Genomic DNA, 16,575 nt, shown 5'->3' with positions numbered 1-16,575 from the left:
AGATGTTTTATATGAAAAAAAAAAACCCAAAATACTCTCATGTACAAGGCACATGAGAGCTCTTAATGGTTCTATTAAGGAGTTGGTTTGAATTTGTTGGTTTATCTTCTACGACTATGTAAATGGTTCCACCATCTTGCAAAATGGCCATACCAAAAACTAAATTACTCCAATTTTATTTTTTATTTTTTATATATAAATCGGTTCAACCCGTCAAACCAAATCTCTTTGTAGCGGTTTTACAGGTACAATCAATATCAATATCAATAAATATAAACCAAGATGAGTCGTTTCACCAGGATTTCATGCCTTAAATTGGTCAAACCGAAGCTTAAACCCAAATTCAAACCCAAGACTCGCAACCAGATCTTAATTCTTCTATTACAGTCGTTTACCTTATGCCAAGGCAATGGGGTAGACAAGTCTATTCAGATGGAGCTTAACCTATTCATATAGAGAAAAGTCATAAAGGTATCTGGTCGAAATTGCGTCCAGATTCATTCGCTTCCCCATCCCCACCTCCCTTCCTATATGATAATTCATAATTTTCTGTATTTTTCTCGAGAGAAAGAGAGAGATGGAAACAAGTTGCAGAAAGAAAGAAGAAGACGGTTTTCATGTTCTTCATAAAGTTCCTTCTGGAGATGGTCCATATGTTAAAGCTAAACACACTCAGGTTCTTCTTCTCCGCATATATACTTCATACAGAAATCTGAAAAACACAAACATTCATCGTAACTGTTAAATTATATAGATTCAACTCGTTTTTGGAATCCTTTTGAGTTGTGATTTTTATTTCGAACGAGCAAAATTGAAGGATCGGATTTCGAAAATGATCAAATATCCCGCTGAATCTGAGGAAATTGATCCTCAGTTCATGAAAAATCGCTTGTTTGATATAGTACTCATGTACAGTATGTATTTCAATTGTGTCGATCCAACTATGCTCAATTAACTTGAAGAACCGTTTTAATCAAACGATCAAATCATGTTGAGAGCTGAACTTGAGGAAAAATCCATAGTATATGAAAAATAACTTGTTCCATAATCACAGTTTTGTCATGTTGAATACATTTTTAACATTAATTTCCCGATTCGAGAAATGATCGTTTTGACCTTAGTTACATGGCTTTTAGCAATCCTTTTCCACCCGATATTATTTTCTTTCGAACTGATAGATTGCTGCTTAGGGATCCCAAGGTTTTTAACCAAGAATGATAGCCTATAGTTAATTAATCAGGCGTTCAAATTTTTAATCTTTTTTTTTTTTTTTTTGAAACGGCAAATCTAACCTCCTCCTAAACTACACCTTAATCTATAGTTACAAAAATACTGAATGATAAGCCATAGTTTTCAACTCAACCATCGTATAAATTTAAATAATTAAAAATTACTTTTTGGTTTGAAAATAATTAAGTACAGCTGGTAGAAAAAGATCCAGAGGGGGCAATTGTATGGTTTTGGAAGGCGATAAATGGAGGAGATAGAGTGGATAGTGCACTAAAAGACATGGCTGTTGTTATGAAGCAGTTGGATAGAACTGAAGAAGCCATTGAAGCCATTAAGTCCTTCAGATGCCTTTGCTCCAAATATTCCCAGCCATCTCTTGATAATCTCCTGATCGACTTATACAAGGTACTACGTACAACCTTTTCATGCACACAGTACCTACCTCCCATGCATTTGCAATTAAAATTTAAAACCCGCACATGGCTCATTAACTATCTCTTCATACCTGGTCCCACAATCAAGTGATAATTAAGAAGAAAATAATTCATAGTTTGATTGATTTTAAAATCTGATTTATTGAATGCTGATATATGTGAATGAATTAATAAAATCTACCAACAGAAATGTGGTAGATTCGATGAAGAAATAGGGTTATTGAAGCAAAAGCTTAGGGTGATTTATAGAGGAGAAGCTTTTAATGGAAAACCTACAAAAACTGCTCGATCCCATGGCAAGAAATTTCAGGTCTCGGTTAAACAAGAAACTGCCAAGATTCTGGTACGTAATAATTAATCCCTTAAAACCCCATCCCTACTATTCTTTTATTTTATTTTTTTGTTGAAATTATTTTTCATAATTGTATGTTTTTTAATTATTTGTGTTTGTTACTCATAATACTTTCAATAAAAATTAGCTTTATAATATTTTGTTTCTAAGTTTTATGTACATTATGTAAGGTGGTACTAATGCAGTCTAATATACTTGTAACTTGGTTATAGCCCGTGGAAACCACCGTTACAAAAATAATTAAACTTTTATAGTAAAATTTATAATTATTAATCAGTTATTTTCAATAAATTATTAATTAAACATGATATTGTAAGATTTTAAATATATAAAGACAATTAATTGTCGGCAATCATAGCCGAAACTTATTTAAGACGAATTTAAATGTCATATAAAAATCAGGATCAAATAAACAGTTGTCTAACTTATTATTAACATCAATACTTTTAAAAAAATAAAAAATAATAAGAAAATGACAAATGTCATTTTTATAGAGTATTTGAAAAAATAACAAATGAAATTAATACCTATTCTTTTGTTAATATAAGATTTCTATGTAAACATATACCCATATATTACTTGTAGAACTATTTTATTGTTTTCTTTATCTTACATGTTCATTTTTAACGTGCTTTTAAATTAGCATTATATAATCCAAACATCTAATTACAGTTAAACCATACACATCTTTACAACTCATTTTTACAAGTCGCCTTGATATTTTATATATGTTGTATATTTTATCCTATGTTATATAAATAAATATTGGATCTATAAATGGTTTTTTTAATGTTATTGGCGATAATTTTTGTGGAAAATATATTATTATAAGTGAAAAAAGTATATTATGATATGTAAAATGAAAGTAAATAATACCAAATAGCTTATAGTCTAGTAGTGTCAGGTGTAAGTAAAAGTATGTCCCTTAACCAAAAGTTGAGAGTTCAAGTCTCGCCGGATTTGAAATGAATAATTTAGAAGTGTTGTAAAAAGTGTGAATCTTGTGCTTACCGTTCTAAAAAAAATGAAAGTAAGTAATACATAAGTATCCACTTTTTGCTAAAAGAAATCAGGTCAAAAGGCGTCTAAAGTGTAGTTAAATTAAAACAATCTCTTAAATTTATTTATTCATATATTTAGATTAGATTATAATTGTAGTTTTCGCATTCATATTAATTAATTAGGTTAATGCATTAAAGAGTAGCCTGCTCTAACTAATTTATATATTATAAAATCTTATTTTCATATTTATGTATTATGTATTTGTTGTATTTTTTTTAAAGTACATTATCCCAATAAAAAAAATCATGTAATTGGTAGATTTTTCTGAATACAATGTATTTATAGAAAAAAAATGTAATATTATAATTAAATTAAATATAAATAAGATGCTCTAATACAAATAAATAAAAGTGCATTTTTTTAGGTGGTATGGAATGAGTTAATGACATTTTAGATTTTTTGGGTGGGTTATCACTTAACAGGGTAATTTGGGGTGGGCCTATATGCAAAAATCAAACTTCATGGCAGCAGAGGTTGTGTACAAGAAAGCCCAAATGATCGACCCTGATGCAAACAAGGCTTGTAACTTGGCCCTCTGTCTAATGAAACAGGCCCGTTACAAAGAGGCCCAACTCAACCTCTTTGAGATTCTTAGCGGTAGGTTTCCTGGAGCCGACGATTCCAAGGCCTGTGCCCGGGCTCAACAACTATTGACCGAGTTGGAAACATGTCGGAAACCACCTTCTGGTTTGCCGGAGAACCTCCTGGGCTTGGAACTAGATGATGACTTTGTTACTGGGCTTGAACGATTAATAAACGTATGGGCCCCTTATAAATCAAAAAGGTTGCCTATATTTGAAGAAATTGACCAATTTAGGGATCAATTGGCTTTCTAGAATTTTGGAAATTTCTTTTATTCTTTTTGAGATTTGTTATGTGATATAATCGGGGCATGATTGTGTGTATATCATTGTAAATTTGCTAGTAGCTGCTCAATAGTTGTATGTATTGTGTGAGCAATTATTTAGAAAAAAATCATTTGTAATAAATTAAATGTTTGTCAAGCAAATGTGTAAATAAATGTATGCTATTATTATGGATAAAAAATAAAATCCATTATATATATATATATATATATATATATATATATATATATATATATATATATATATATATATATATATAAGGTTTCAATAGAAATGTATGACTAAGACAACAAATATTGGACCAATAAAAGCACGAAAATACATACTACAATTAGTTTTAGAATAAAGTATTAAAATGGTACCTGAGATTTGGATAAAACTGTTAGTTTAGTTCATATCCATTTTTGTGCACTCGGACCATCCCTCGCGTTTATTTTTGTTATTGGTTTAGTCCCGAAATAACCATACTACCCTTATCAGATCGATGGTGTTTGAAGTGCAGATCCATTGGCGGCGTCAGGATGTTTCCGGCAGCAATGGAATTTTAAAAAAACGATTTCTTTTCGGCGGCGTCAGTTTTTTGGGTTTGTGTTCTTTTTGTTGGTAGGTTAGGGTTACAAATGAAGGGGGTAAGGGAAGAAATGAGAAAGAGGATGAAAACTAGCTTCAGATATGAAACTTTGAGTATTCGTAAATGCTCTTGTTATTCCCAATAAGACGGCGTGGTAACAGATCGCTTCTTCCAAAGCGTGTCCCATTCGTTCCTCTCGCAACAATCCAATTAGTTCTCGGGGCGAAAAAACATTAGACATTTCATCTTCTGAAACCAACACTTTTGATGTTGTTTGACGTACATTAAATTCTAGAAAAGTCGTCGGTGATGGTTGGTATGAGGTGGTCGTCGTCGGTGATTAGTAAGTGATGGTCGCCATCGGTGACCTGGGGAACAGTCGATGGTTGGGTGTTGGTTCACATGGAATTTTCTAATGAGTTAAAAAAGTGAAAACAAATTTATTAGAGATAGGTGGAAAGTGGAAACCATGGACTTTTCATATTATTTTGATTTTTTAAAACAAAAGTGTAATACCTTAAATAAATTAATAACTAATAAGTATATAAACAGTAAAAATCCATTAAGGTCATATTAGTCTTTTTATATTGATTAGAAACCAAACACGGAACAAAATTAAATTATAAGGACGATTTAAGTTTTAAAAAAAAATTAGAGACCAGACGTACAAATTACCTTAGACCATAGGTATCATTCGTTTAATTCATCTCATCCATTAATCAATAAAGTAACATTGGTCTCAGAATTTGTTTACCTAGTTACATGATGTTTATTTAAACTAATATATATATATATATATATATATATATATATATATATATATATATATATATATATATATATATATAGGGTTGAGATCGGTTAAGAACTCAAAGTTTCCCGATAACCCGAGAACTAAAAGTGGAGCGTTGGATCAAAAGTAATTCGTTAAGGACATGATCGTCATCTTACCAATCTCATTTAATGTTTAATTTTTTTGTGTTATTTAATATATTAATATAAATGTCTAAAAATTTACATCATAAATCAAATTTTCAGATTTTTTTAAAAAATAGTATTTTTCGTTTTTTTTTCTTTTTAAATGTAGATTTTTTATTTTTTTATAGAAAACATGTATTTTTGAAAAAAAAAATGAAAAAAATATTAACTGCATTTATTTTTTCAAAAAAACTGCAATTTTTTGTAAGAAAACTGCATTTTTTTTCAAAAAAAAACACTGCATTTTAAAAAAAAAAAAACTGCAATTTTTTTAAAAACAATAATTTAAGAAAAAAGTAATTTAAAAAAAAAAACTTAAATTTAAAAATAAAAAAAATAAAAAAAAACTATAGCTTTTTTAACTAAACAATCAACATTTTAGGTGTGTATATGCATATTTCTTATACTATAATATTCATAAGTAAATCATTTAAATAAACCCATTTTTATTACTAAACTATAAACACAATAATACAAATATTTTATTCGATACAAAATAAAATATAAAAAATAAAAAATGCTAGAAATTTTCAAAGCGTTTTCATGTCTTCGTGTAAAGATTTCCATATTTTCTTCAATTTATCACTTTTCACATCTTCAATATTTTCTACAAATTCTTCCAAATCTACAAGAAAATTAAAAAAAATGATCAATGCAAGAACACTCACAAAAATGCATATGTATATAAATGTGAAATTTATAATACACAAAATGCATATGTGAAGATAGACGTAATTCATGATTCACTTGTGATTTATATGTGAATCATATGTAATTCACTTGTGATTTACATATGAATCACATGTAATTCATATGTGATTTACATGTGAATCACATATAATTCATGTGTGATTCACTTGTGATTTACATGTGAATTACATGTGATTCACATGTGAATCACATGTAATTCATATCTGATTTACATGTGAATCACATGTAATTCATATGTGATTTACATGTGAATCACATATAATTCATGCATGGTTCACTTGTGATTTACATGTGAATTACATGTGATTCATTCACATGTGATTTACATGTGAATCACATGTAATTCATATGTGATTTACATGTGAATCACATATAATTCATGTGTGATTCACATGTGAATTACATGTGATTCATATGTGATGTGATTCACATGTAATTAATTAATATGTTCATTTGTGATGTAGAACGCATTTCCATGCTAAGTTCAAATTTGGGTTGAATTAAAAAATCTAAGTTACTAGTTGGAATATGATATTTATTGGTTGAATTAAAGAATCTAAGTTACTTAACTCAAAACTCACAAGAAAGACTACACTACATATGATGCATCTAGGCTCTTTGGCTTTGAGATACTAAAACTGTTTTCAGACCTTAAGGGGCCCCTGCATGTTTCTGTCATGGACAAAACAGGTCACATGAAACTAAGGGTATCTTTGTCCCCTGTGTCAGTTACCAAAACAAGCTACACTTAATAACCATGTTTTAGATACTTATTAACATTAGTAAAAACTCGACTAATATAAAAATGCATTACTTACATGTTGTCCTTAAAGAGACTCTCCGGTTGCATATTCCACTCCCGCTACTTATTTCTCGAAAATCAACAGAATATGTCAAATTAATGGGGTATGACATTCCAGCAGGCACGCAAGTGATTATTAATGCTTGGGCAATAGGAAGAGATCCTTCAGTCTGGGAGGATGCTGAGCAGTTTAAGCCAGAGACTCTCCGGTTGCATATTCCACTCCCGCTACTTATCATGTATTATTCTAAGTATTAGTTTCTAAATTACAATGTTTGTATTATTATTTATGTTTTAAAAAAATGGAATCCTAATTCCTACCTTTTTTCTTGGCACCGACAATATTAGCCACTCTAAAAAATCACTTAGAAATTACATATCTTTAATGTTATTTGAACAATTTCTTTGTATATGTGAATTGTGATTGTGCTTTTGTTATACTTTGAAATTTTATTTAAGTCTATAACTAATTTAAGTGGTGTAATCTTTAGTTAATTTTTTTTTTATTTTAGATGGTTCAACCCAAATTTAACCAATTTATTTAATAGGTTAGGTTGGGAATTACATAAACGGGTTAACCCGGTGACAACCCATTTATATGAAAGGTTGGGTTGGGTTGGAAATATCAACCCATTTAAATAAACAGGTTGGGTTGGGTTGAAATTTTCAACCCAATTAATAAATGGGTTGAACCCGAACCCAACCTAGGTCGACCCATTGTCACCTCTACTAAAACCTCCAAGTGACCCACCTATAAACAAAAATTACCACATTAAAGCATGATTAACCTCACGATTGTCTTGAATATGATCTGCCACTAACAATCTTTCCTCCCCCATAGTAATTTGAAGTTGTATCATATCCCACACTATAATTAGTTTATCCCACACGTTTTTAGCTACATCACAAATGATCAAGCCATGTTGATTGATCTCAATTTCGAAAATACAAATAGGACAAAGTTTAGAACCCAAGTCAATACCCCTTTTATCCAAGTTTTCTCAAATGTCAATTTAATTAATCCAAACTTGACATGCTAGGGTTCTTTTTGTTTTTAAGAGGTAAAAGGTTTTTAGTATGTGAACCACATCTCCAGAGTTATGCAGAATAAAAAAGTTTTCCAAACGTCTATAACATACAAGAAAAAGATTGCTTGTTTTTTTAAATTTGCATGCAGGTAAAAAATAACTATTTTTTTAAGTAACAAGACTTTGAAAACATATTAATGAACAACGTTTGACAATTTCCATTGTATTATCGAGTAATTAAAATGATACATTTCGAACACAATAATTAACAAATTTTAACAATTTACATAAAATCAAAGTAGCAAACAACAAGGTCATCTTAATTAAAGATGGGAATCATAGAAACCAAAGTTAGAACAATATGCTCAGTCAATTTTTCCATTATACATTACATTACGTAATCACATAAAAATCCTTAAAAATGTATTCGGACAACAACTAAATGCAAAAGTGACTTTAATCATCGGTGTTTATCTTATAACACTGTAACGTCCCTTTTCTCGTTTTGATCAGTTGGAGACTTAAGGATGCCAGATATAAGGTTTTAGGGAAAAACCTTATGACACGGCGTGGTAGGTTGATGGTCGCAACGTAGTCATGCCACTTAAATGAAGAACTCGCCTAGTTGGTCACCACGACATGGCGAGATGGTGACCACAACGTGGTTGTTGTTACAGCCCAAGCCTAAGATTTTAGGGTTTTTTCCATATTTAAAGACATTAACTCTTGGATTAGTTCATTTCCTTTGGCCTCCACCCTCCCAACTCAAAACCCTAACCTCATGCTTGTTCCCTTGGTTTTGAGACTGTCATCTTGGTTTTTGTGAAGCTTTAGGAACAATTAACTCCATCTTGGTGCAAGGAAACATAAAGTTATCTTAAATCCATCGTATTCTTCGAATTTCTGAGTCATTTGAGGTATAAAGTTTATACCTTAACCTTTGTTCTTTTAGATTCAAGATTATGCTCATTTTGTTTGGTTTTGGTCTATTTTATGGATGTTCTTGGAGTTGAGAAACTACAGAGTTTGTTCTGGTACTTCCATGGCATTTGGATCCATGTTAAGCGAGAAAGGTCCGTGCTTGGGGATAACTTGAGTTCATGCACAAGGACTTGCCCATTAGAAAACTTAATGGACTTAGGATTTTAGATCGTGTTTTGTGGTTGTGTCTAATTGGATAAAGTTTGAAACTTTATCCATTAAGTTAATAAGAAGAACCAGATATGAGTTTAAGAACTTTGATTTGCAAGGATTAAGTTCTTAATGAAGAGATGACATTCTGAATGAAACCACGATGTGGCCAAGGAAGGCCCACGACATGGTGGCGTGTTGCATCACAATTGTTTTGTCTGGACTTGGCCACGATGCGGCCAATGACTCACCACGACACAGTGGCCGTTGACCTGGTTGACTGTTGATTTCCGTTGACCGTTAACAGTGTTAGTAGGGGTGTTAATCGGGTCAACCCGATCAGGTTTCAGGTTAGTCGGGCCAGGTTAGTCGGGTTTTTCAAAAATAAAATTTGACCCTAAGCGCAACCCTATTAAGGTACAGGTTAGTCGGGTTAGTCGGGTTTCGGGTTTGTCGGGTTAGGCGGGTTACAATGTTGAGTAAAGACTTAAAATGTAAGATAATTTAATTTATGTCATTTTAATCAATTTTATATCTGCGAAGGCCTATAAGGGTTGATACTTTAAAATATATTATGGAAAGAAATTTTTGTTTCACTTTGTGTTGTATGAAGCTAGTGTACCTAGAAGTTAAATTAATTTCATATTATTCAATGAAAAATATGTTTTACAACTATATGTTCCTATATTTATCTAATTATCCAATGATTTATTAAATAAATTATATAAGTAATTTAAATATTATATTTTTATCATGATATAAAAACTAAAAATATAAACAATTAACTTAGTTGATGACGTACTATAAATGTAAACATGAAATTAAGACTCATGATCAAAATGAAATTTAAGACCCATGACAAATAACAGTCGTAGACCACAAGTGTAAAAAACAAATTACTTGAGGATTAATATGCATGAAATACCTTGCAGTAAACACATATCATTGAAGATCAACAAATAACTTGTTTGATTAGTTGAGTTCATGGGGTATAAGTTGCAAGGCTATTAGTTCAACATAAGTACAAGATGAAAAGATTTTAAAGCCGATGGCTAAACCGAGTTAATTGGGTTGACCCGAACCCGAATAAACGAAATACATCATACCCGAAACCTGACCCTATTAAGGTATGGGTTAATCGGGTTAACCCGAATAACCCGATTTTAGCATTCAGACCCTAATAAACCCCACCCTATTAATCTTATTCGGGTTTGGACTGAATCGGGTTAGTCGGGTTCGGGTTTTTTTGACACCCCTAAGTATTAGTCATAAGGATCATTTGCATACAATGTTTGCTCCAAATGGACGATCTATGCAAAATAATAATAATAATAATAATAATAATAATAAATAAATAAATAATCATAAGAACTATTTTAGGGAAAATTTGAAAAAAAGGACCATTTGCGAAATTTTGTCTAAAAAATCACGTCAAGGTCTCCAGCACCAGTCATTTCGGGATCGAACAAGGGCTTCATCCGGATCGAACAAGGGCTTCATCCCCCCTGCACCAGTCATTTCGGGCAGCAGCTTCATCACTGTCATCTACGGCCAGTATCCTCTCCATGGTGTCATCTCTTTTTCTCCGGTACTGATTCTTGCTTTCTAGTTGGTCCTCACTCTCCTTTTCCGATATTGATTCTCGATTTGTAGTTGGTCCACTCCTTTTTTCCAGTACCGATTCGCGATTTCCATTTGGTCTTCTCAGACGTTGTGAAAATTGGTTTAGGGTTTGTGAAATATCTGTTAGTGTGAAAATTGTTTAAATCAATGCTGTAAAAATTGTTTCGATTATAATTTGTCTTCTGTGGCACCATTTACTTTTTTACTCTGTGATTAATCTGTCTTCTCCAACACCATTTGAAAATTACAAAGATTTATTGATTTCTGAAAATGGGTGTTTATTGCTTAATCCTCTTTTCAAATCGAAGTGGACAGATGCTCTACTCCAAATTGCTGATGATATGCTGAAATCAGTAGGCAGTAGATGTAATCTGCCTTCTCTCACATGAACTAATGATTTTGAAAACAACAGATCTTGAAGAAGATGACGAATCCAAAGAGAGACAACTTTTTCAGCAGATTCATATTAACAATAACAGCGATTATGATATCACTTTCATGTTCATGTGTGAATTTCTCACATGCTGCTTCCTCGACTTCTTCTTCTTCTTCTTCAGTGCACACCAACAACTGGGCAGTCTTGGTCTGCACCTCACGCTTCTGGTATTTTTCCTTTTTGTTTTTTGATTCTTCAGTCATTTCGATTTCTCGATTACATGGTTAGGTCCATAGTTTTAAAAATCGGGTGAGGCGTACGCCTCGAGGCGAGGCGGTGGAAAAACGAACTTGAGGCGGCGCCTCATATGGTCTAATTGAGGAGCTGAACGAGGCGGAGAGAGGCAGCGCCTCAAGGCGTGAGGCGGGGCGAGGCGTACTCGTTAAAAAACAATGAAAAAATAAGAGAAATGTAATATTTTTGTCAACTTTTATACCTTTTTACCTAAATAAAACAAAAAATTAATTTTTTGATCTAAATAACCTAATTGACAATCATACATGATGAACTTATTTTGACATAACTTAGTTCAATATTTGCTTTGTTAATACCTTCTTAATACTTAGTTGCTATCTAGTTATGTATTATGGCAATGTTATTAAAATTTCTTTAAATTTGTTTTCTAGTTAATTATGACTTTCTATGTATCTTTATTATATTTTTATTAGTTATATAATATTTAAAAACTATTTTTTTATTCCGCCTCGAGCTTACGCCTCGGTTCGCCTCGAGGCTTACGCCTCCTGAGGCAGAGGGAAAACGCCTCAAGGCTCAATTCCGTACTTTTAAACCTTGGTTAGGTCATGGTTTGGGACCGATTAAGTTTTAAGTTTCCCTTTTTTGTCCTCATCGCTACAGTAATCTAAGAACATGCTTGAAAATTGAAATTAATAGACCTAGGAGTTCCAGGACAGCAGATTTTATAGAATTTGATATGAGGTTCCTTTTTGGATTTCAACAGAAAATTATCTCTTTTCCCATGGATGACCATCACAAAACACTGTATAGTTTAGTTTGGTCTTCCTGTTTATAATATCTGATAGGAAGGTTCCTTTGTAGCACTCTTGACCTTTTTTGAATTAACAAAGTGTGATTATCTTTCAGGTTTAATTATCGGCATATGGCAAACACTTTATCCTTGTATAGGTATATGGTGTTTCATCATAATCTTATATTTGTGTTGACTTTATAATTCACACCCTGTTGACATTTCTCTGTCATTCTTTCTCTTAATGTTCTTGTATAGGACTGTGAAACGACTTGGGATACCTGATGAGAGGATCATTCTTATGTTAGCAGATGACATGGCTTGCAATTCCCGAAACAAATACCCTGCACAAGTTTTCAACAATGAAAACCATAGGCTTAACTTGTATGGAGATAATGTTGAGGTCAACTTTTGTGTCCAATTAATTTACAGCCCTTTACTTATTTACATAGCTGTTTTTTTAGAAGATGTGCTGATTTTAGTACAGTGCTTTGTCAGGTAGACTATCGAGGTTATGAAGTGACAGTTGAGAACTTTTTGAGAGTTTTAACAGGTCGCCATGAAAATGCTGTTCCAAGATCCAAACGTCTTATGAGTGATGAAGGAAGCCATATACTGTTATATATGACAGGACATGGAGGAGATGAGTTTCTGAAATTTCAAGACTCTGATGAACTTCAGAGTCATGATTTGGCTGATGCAGTCAAACAAATGAAAGAAAAGCGTAGGTCAGAAGTACCCATTTGAGTGTTATGTTATCTCTTTTGTCATTGGTTGTAGATTGGTGACTTTATGTGTTCATGTTTTTAGGTTCAAGGAACTGTTGATTATGGTAGATACATGTCAAGCTGCTACCCTCTTTTCCCAGGTCTGGTTCTTTTTTTCACCTAAAGTATGGAAATAAATGAAAACATAACTTTATTATTTTCTTTGTTTTCAGCTCCATTCACCTGGTGTTTTGGCTATTGGGAGTAGCATGAAAGGGGAAAACTCATATTCACATCACTTAGATTCTGATGTGAGTATTATCTGGATTCTATCAAGTTGAAAATTTTGTAATTTGATATACAGAAATACTCCATGATTTTTAACTTCTCTTGCTAATTCTGTGTGACACATATAGGTTGGTGTCTCTGTTGTGGATCGATTCACATTTTATACGTTAGCTTTCTTTGAGAGGCTCAATATGTATGACAATGCATCGTTAATCAGGTATGAAAAAATGTTGCATTTTGAAAAATCTGTTAAAGTTTTCTCGGCCTATTTTACTTCATTTTTCTTTGTTGTTTTGCAGTCTGTTTGGCTCATTTAATCCAGATTTACTGCTGTCAACTGCATATTATCGAACAGATTTATACCAACAAGAATTGGAGAAGGTATATGCCATTTTTCATCACATCTCACCCTTCCTGAAAAGGGAATTTCTGTTTTTCAAGGTCTAGGCATTCATACCACTGTTTCTTTCTAGACTAAATTACAAAAGTAGTCCCTGTGGTATATTGGTTTCTATGGATATGTTCTATCACTTTCATCGGTTGTCTTTTTTCGTCCTTAAACCATTAAGTTGACCGTTTTGCCCTAATATTCTCCATCTCTTTCTTCAAACTCCTAAAAAATTTAGAACCCAAGAATCAAATTCCCCAAAAAGTGATGGCACTTATTATTTTTGCAAAATGATATTTGGTGGTTTTGGCATTTGGGGTTTTGATTTATTGAGTTTGAGTTGTGTGTGTTTGTTGTTCAGGTACCCGTGACAAATTTCTTTGGTTCAGTGATGAAAACAATCCACACTGGTTCTGCTTACAGAGGTAAACCCAAATCTGATGTGTCATCAGATCCAACTCCAAGAATAACAACTACTAGTTCAGTTTCTGGGAAACAAGTTGATCATCTGGAGACAAATGTAAGGATCTTTAATTCCACTTACGAATACATCTAAGCTAGTTATAACTAAATAACGTATAGAGCAGAGTCAAAACTATAATTTGTATTTACATATGAAATTTATTCCATTCCTACATGACCATGGAATGTAATTACTAATTACTAATCATTCTTCATTCCTGATTCCATTCCATCCAACCAAACACTCGCTTATATTGATCTTAAGTTTGTGCTCCTTCCTGTTATGTAAATGTTATCCAATGAAGGAAGGAGTGACAAGTGTATGGCGATGTGCAGGTGGTGAAAGTGAAACATGGAAATGGAAGTAGTTGTCCTCATGCAGAATTATGGGATATGATGGTTGACAAGCTTCAAACTATCAAAAATGTTGACACCATTGTCAATTACGGTTTGCTTGGATTGTTGACCCTTGTGGCACTTTCCACCTGGCAATCATCATCATCATCATCATCATAGATAGATATAAAGGTAAGAAATAAAAATCCTCATTTTCATCACTTCACCTCACATTTTTCCTTGTGTTGTGTTGTGCCCTAGAAAAAGTGTCGTATTTCAAAAGTTTAAAATCAAATATCCTTTAATGTAAAATGCGACTCCATTCTTAATGCAAAACTGTTTCACTTTTCAACAGGCTAAATATTTTGCATATTTTTTTAGTCTTAAAATGAAACATCATTGCATATTTATGGATCATTAGTTTCAAAATTTTCCTATTTTATATGCCAAAATATGCAATCATGTTTCATTTTAGTTCTAAAAATGTGCAAGTAGTAACAGGAACAATTATTACATGGTACTAATTAGATACTTATTTGAACAACAATGTTTCACCTTTTACCAGTTTATGCCTATATGGTATATATAAAAAGAAAAAAAAAACAAAAAACAAATTGTTGTTGCATAAATATGAAAAATGAGAAATTGTTATGCGCATTTTAGACATATCATTATTATGCCCTTTTCTGATTCAAGTTTCAGTTTAAATGACAGTTGGTTACAATTCCAGGTGTTGGGTTGCAAAAACAAAACATGTTAATGAGAAAAATTGAGACCCTTAGAAGAGCATCCGGTTATATATGCAACTCTCAAGTAAATGGCCTTGGGTGGGTGGGTGGGTCTTTACATCACATGGATGGATTCCTCATTACACAATTTATTTTTGTAACAATCACTATGGTGAGCTGCCTGCTTATTTTCTATCTAGTCAGACTAATGAATCAATTTAATGTAATCTACTCAAGAAGCTTTAGTGCATATTTTTGTAGTGTTAATCGTATAATCTGTAACTCTACATGATATAAAATCTTCTGACATATCTAGTTTTGTTTTGGTTTTGGTTTTGGTTGTTCATTGTTCAAGCATGTAGGTAGGTACTCACAATCTACATCAACATAAGTTAGTTTGTCACATAAAGAATCTACCCAAGTCTTAACTCATGACCACCTACCAAGTAACCATCTCAAAGATTTCTGCCACATACAATATTCCTCTCTTACAACTATAATATATTTACAGGTGATATCACTTTTGTGCGTGTATCCATTCTTAGAGAAACTCAGAAAACATCATCTTTGTGAGGATGGATATTAACGAGAATTTTGATCGATTAGCAAGTTATATGAAAACATGTGAAATCATCGATTTCTAGATCCTTTTCATTTGATTTTGTTACCTATTTCTCAACCCCCTAAAAGAAATCTTATTGTTCCAAATGTCCTCAAATTGATGTTGATCATTTTTATATATGGAAAAGCAAGCTCACCCTTCATATGTACCCTGTGCATCACTATATGCTTACTATTATGAATAAAGGGGCATATGTTCCTGTCAATATCGTGCCTTGTGATGGGACAAAGGACATTCTAAAGGTTCTAGCTATGTTCATGAAACTTAAAGCTATAAGTAACTAAGCCATATGACTCTTTTGTGCCAACACCATGAGACATTTACCTAAACATATACCCAATTCAACACTTCACTCAAATGATCTAATAACCTACATATATAGGAGGAACATGTATGTGGTTATTGTGATGACAGAGATTGACACAATCCACACATATAACCTCCAAAGTATATTTATATTTGGAAGTCTGTCGAAGAATCATGAAAGTCTAAACCTAGCTAGCGACTTGCATCAATGGATAAGTTGAATGATATTCAAGATATGACTACAGCTCCAACTCTTGTCTCAACAAACCAATCATCTGACACACTGTTTATTGTCAATAAACCATAACCCACTGAAAATGTTTCAGATTGCCTAGATGATTATGGAAAGTAGTATGAAAGACTTTTAGCTAAGACAACAATGTTTGAAAGGAAGCATAAAGATTGGAGAGATAGGAGGACAATGCAAAGGAACATCACATGACAAAAGGAGCATGCATATCTGATGGAGAAAAGAAAGAGGAGGATTTAATGGCTTTTGAAGAGGACAGGAGTTTCGAGCAGCCAT

General features: G+C 32.4%; 2 protein-coding genes across 4 annotated transcripts; both read left to right on the top strand.

The window, feature by feature from the left end:
* Nucleotides 1-295: 295 nt before the first annotated feature.
* On the top strand, nucleotides 296-4,111 carry LOC145114264 (protein SULFUR DEFICIENCY-INDUCED 1-like). The gene is made up of 4 exons (XM_079050265.1): nucleotides 296-676; nucleotides 1,423-1,635; nucleotides 1,852-2,007; nucleotides 3,501-4,111. The coding sequence occupies exons 1-4, from the start codon at nucleotides 578-580 to the stop codon at nucleotides 3,912-3,914; spliced, it is 882 nt and encodes a 293-aa protein (XP_078906391.1). The 5' UTR covers nucleotides 296-577; the 3' UTR covers nucleotides 3,915-4,111.
* A 6,473-nt stretch (nucleotides 4,112-10,584) lies between these two features.
* LOC145114261 (uncharacterized) lies at nucleotides 10,585-15,451 on the top strand. Of its 3 annotated transcripts, none has more exons than XM_079050262.1 (12): nucleotides 10,585-10,753; nucleotides 11,201-11,391; nucleotides 12,329-12,370; nucleotides 12,471-12,615; nucleotides 12,711-12,940; nucleotides 13,023-13,080; nucleotides 13,153-13,230; nucleotides 13,336-13,424; nucleotides 13,507-13,588; nucleotides 13,957-14,115; nucleotides 14,394-14,585; nucleotides 15,124-15,451. In XM_079050262.1, exons 2-11 carry the CDS (start codon nucleotides 11,213-11,215, stop codon nucleotides 14,571-14,573), a joined length of 1,242 nt encoding a protein of 413 aa, XP_078906388.1. In that variant the 5' UTR covers nucleotides 10,585-10,753; nucleotides 11,201-11,212; the 3' UTR covers nucleotides 14,574-14,585; nucleotides 15,124-15,451. The 3 variants fall into 3 exon arrangements, with proteins under 3 accessions (XP_078906388.1, XP_078906389.1, XP_078906390.1); XM_079050263.1 differs by having other exon boundaries at nucleotides 15,108-15,451; XM_079050264.1 differs by having other exon boundaries at nucleotides 15,096-15,451.
* Nucleotides 15,452-16,575: the final 1,124 nt, after the last annotated feature.

Source organism: Lactuca virosa, chromosome 5 (genome assembly GCF_052849685.1).
Source record: "Lactuca virosa cultivar CGN04683 chromosome 5, Lactuca_virosa_CGN04683_v6, whole genome shotgun sequence".
NCBI classification, from domain to species: Eukaryota; Viridiplantae; Streptophyta; class Magnoliopsida; order Asterales; family Asteraceae; genus Lactuca; species Lactuca virosa.
This window is presented reverse-complemented; position numbering and strand designations above follow the sequence as displayed.

Bases quoted from the DNA above. Each gene is read 5' to 3' on its own strand.
- LOC145114264 (XM_079050265.1), top strand. From the start codon at position 578: ATGGAAACAAGTTGCAGAAAGAAAGAAGAAGACGGTTTTCATGTTCTT. The intron at 677-1,422 runs GTTCTTCTTCTC...AATTAAGTACAG, and splicing joins TTAAAGCTAAACACACTCAG to CTGGTAGAAAAAGATCCAGA. The intron at 2,008-3,500 runs GTACGTAATAAT...ATCACTTAACAG, and splicing joins AAGAAACTGCCAAGATTCTG to GGTAATTTGGGGTGGGCCTA.
- LOC145114261 (XM_079050262.1), top strand. From the start codon at position 11,213: ATGACGAATCCAAAGAGAGACAACTTTTTCAGCAGATTCATATTAACA. The intron at 12,371-12,470 runs GTATATGGTGTT...GTTCTTGTATAG, and splicing joins AACACTTTATCCTTGTATAG to GACTGTGAAACGACTTGGGA. The intron at 13,589-13,956 runs GTATATGCCATT...TTTGTTGTTCAG, and splicing joins ACCAACAAGAATTGGAGAAG to GTACCCGTGACAAATTTCTT.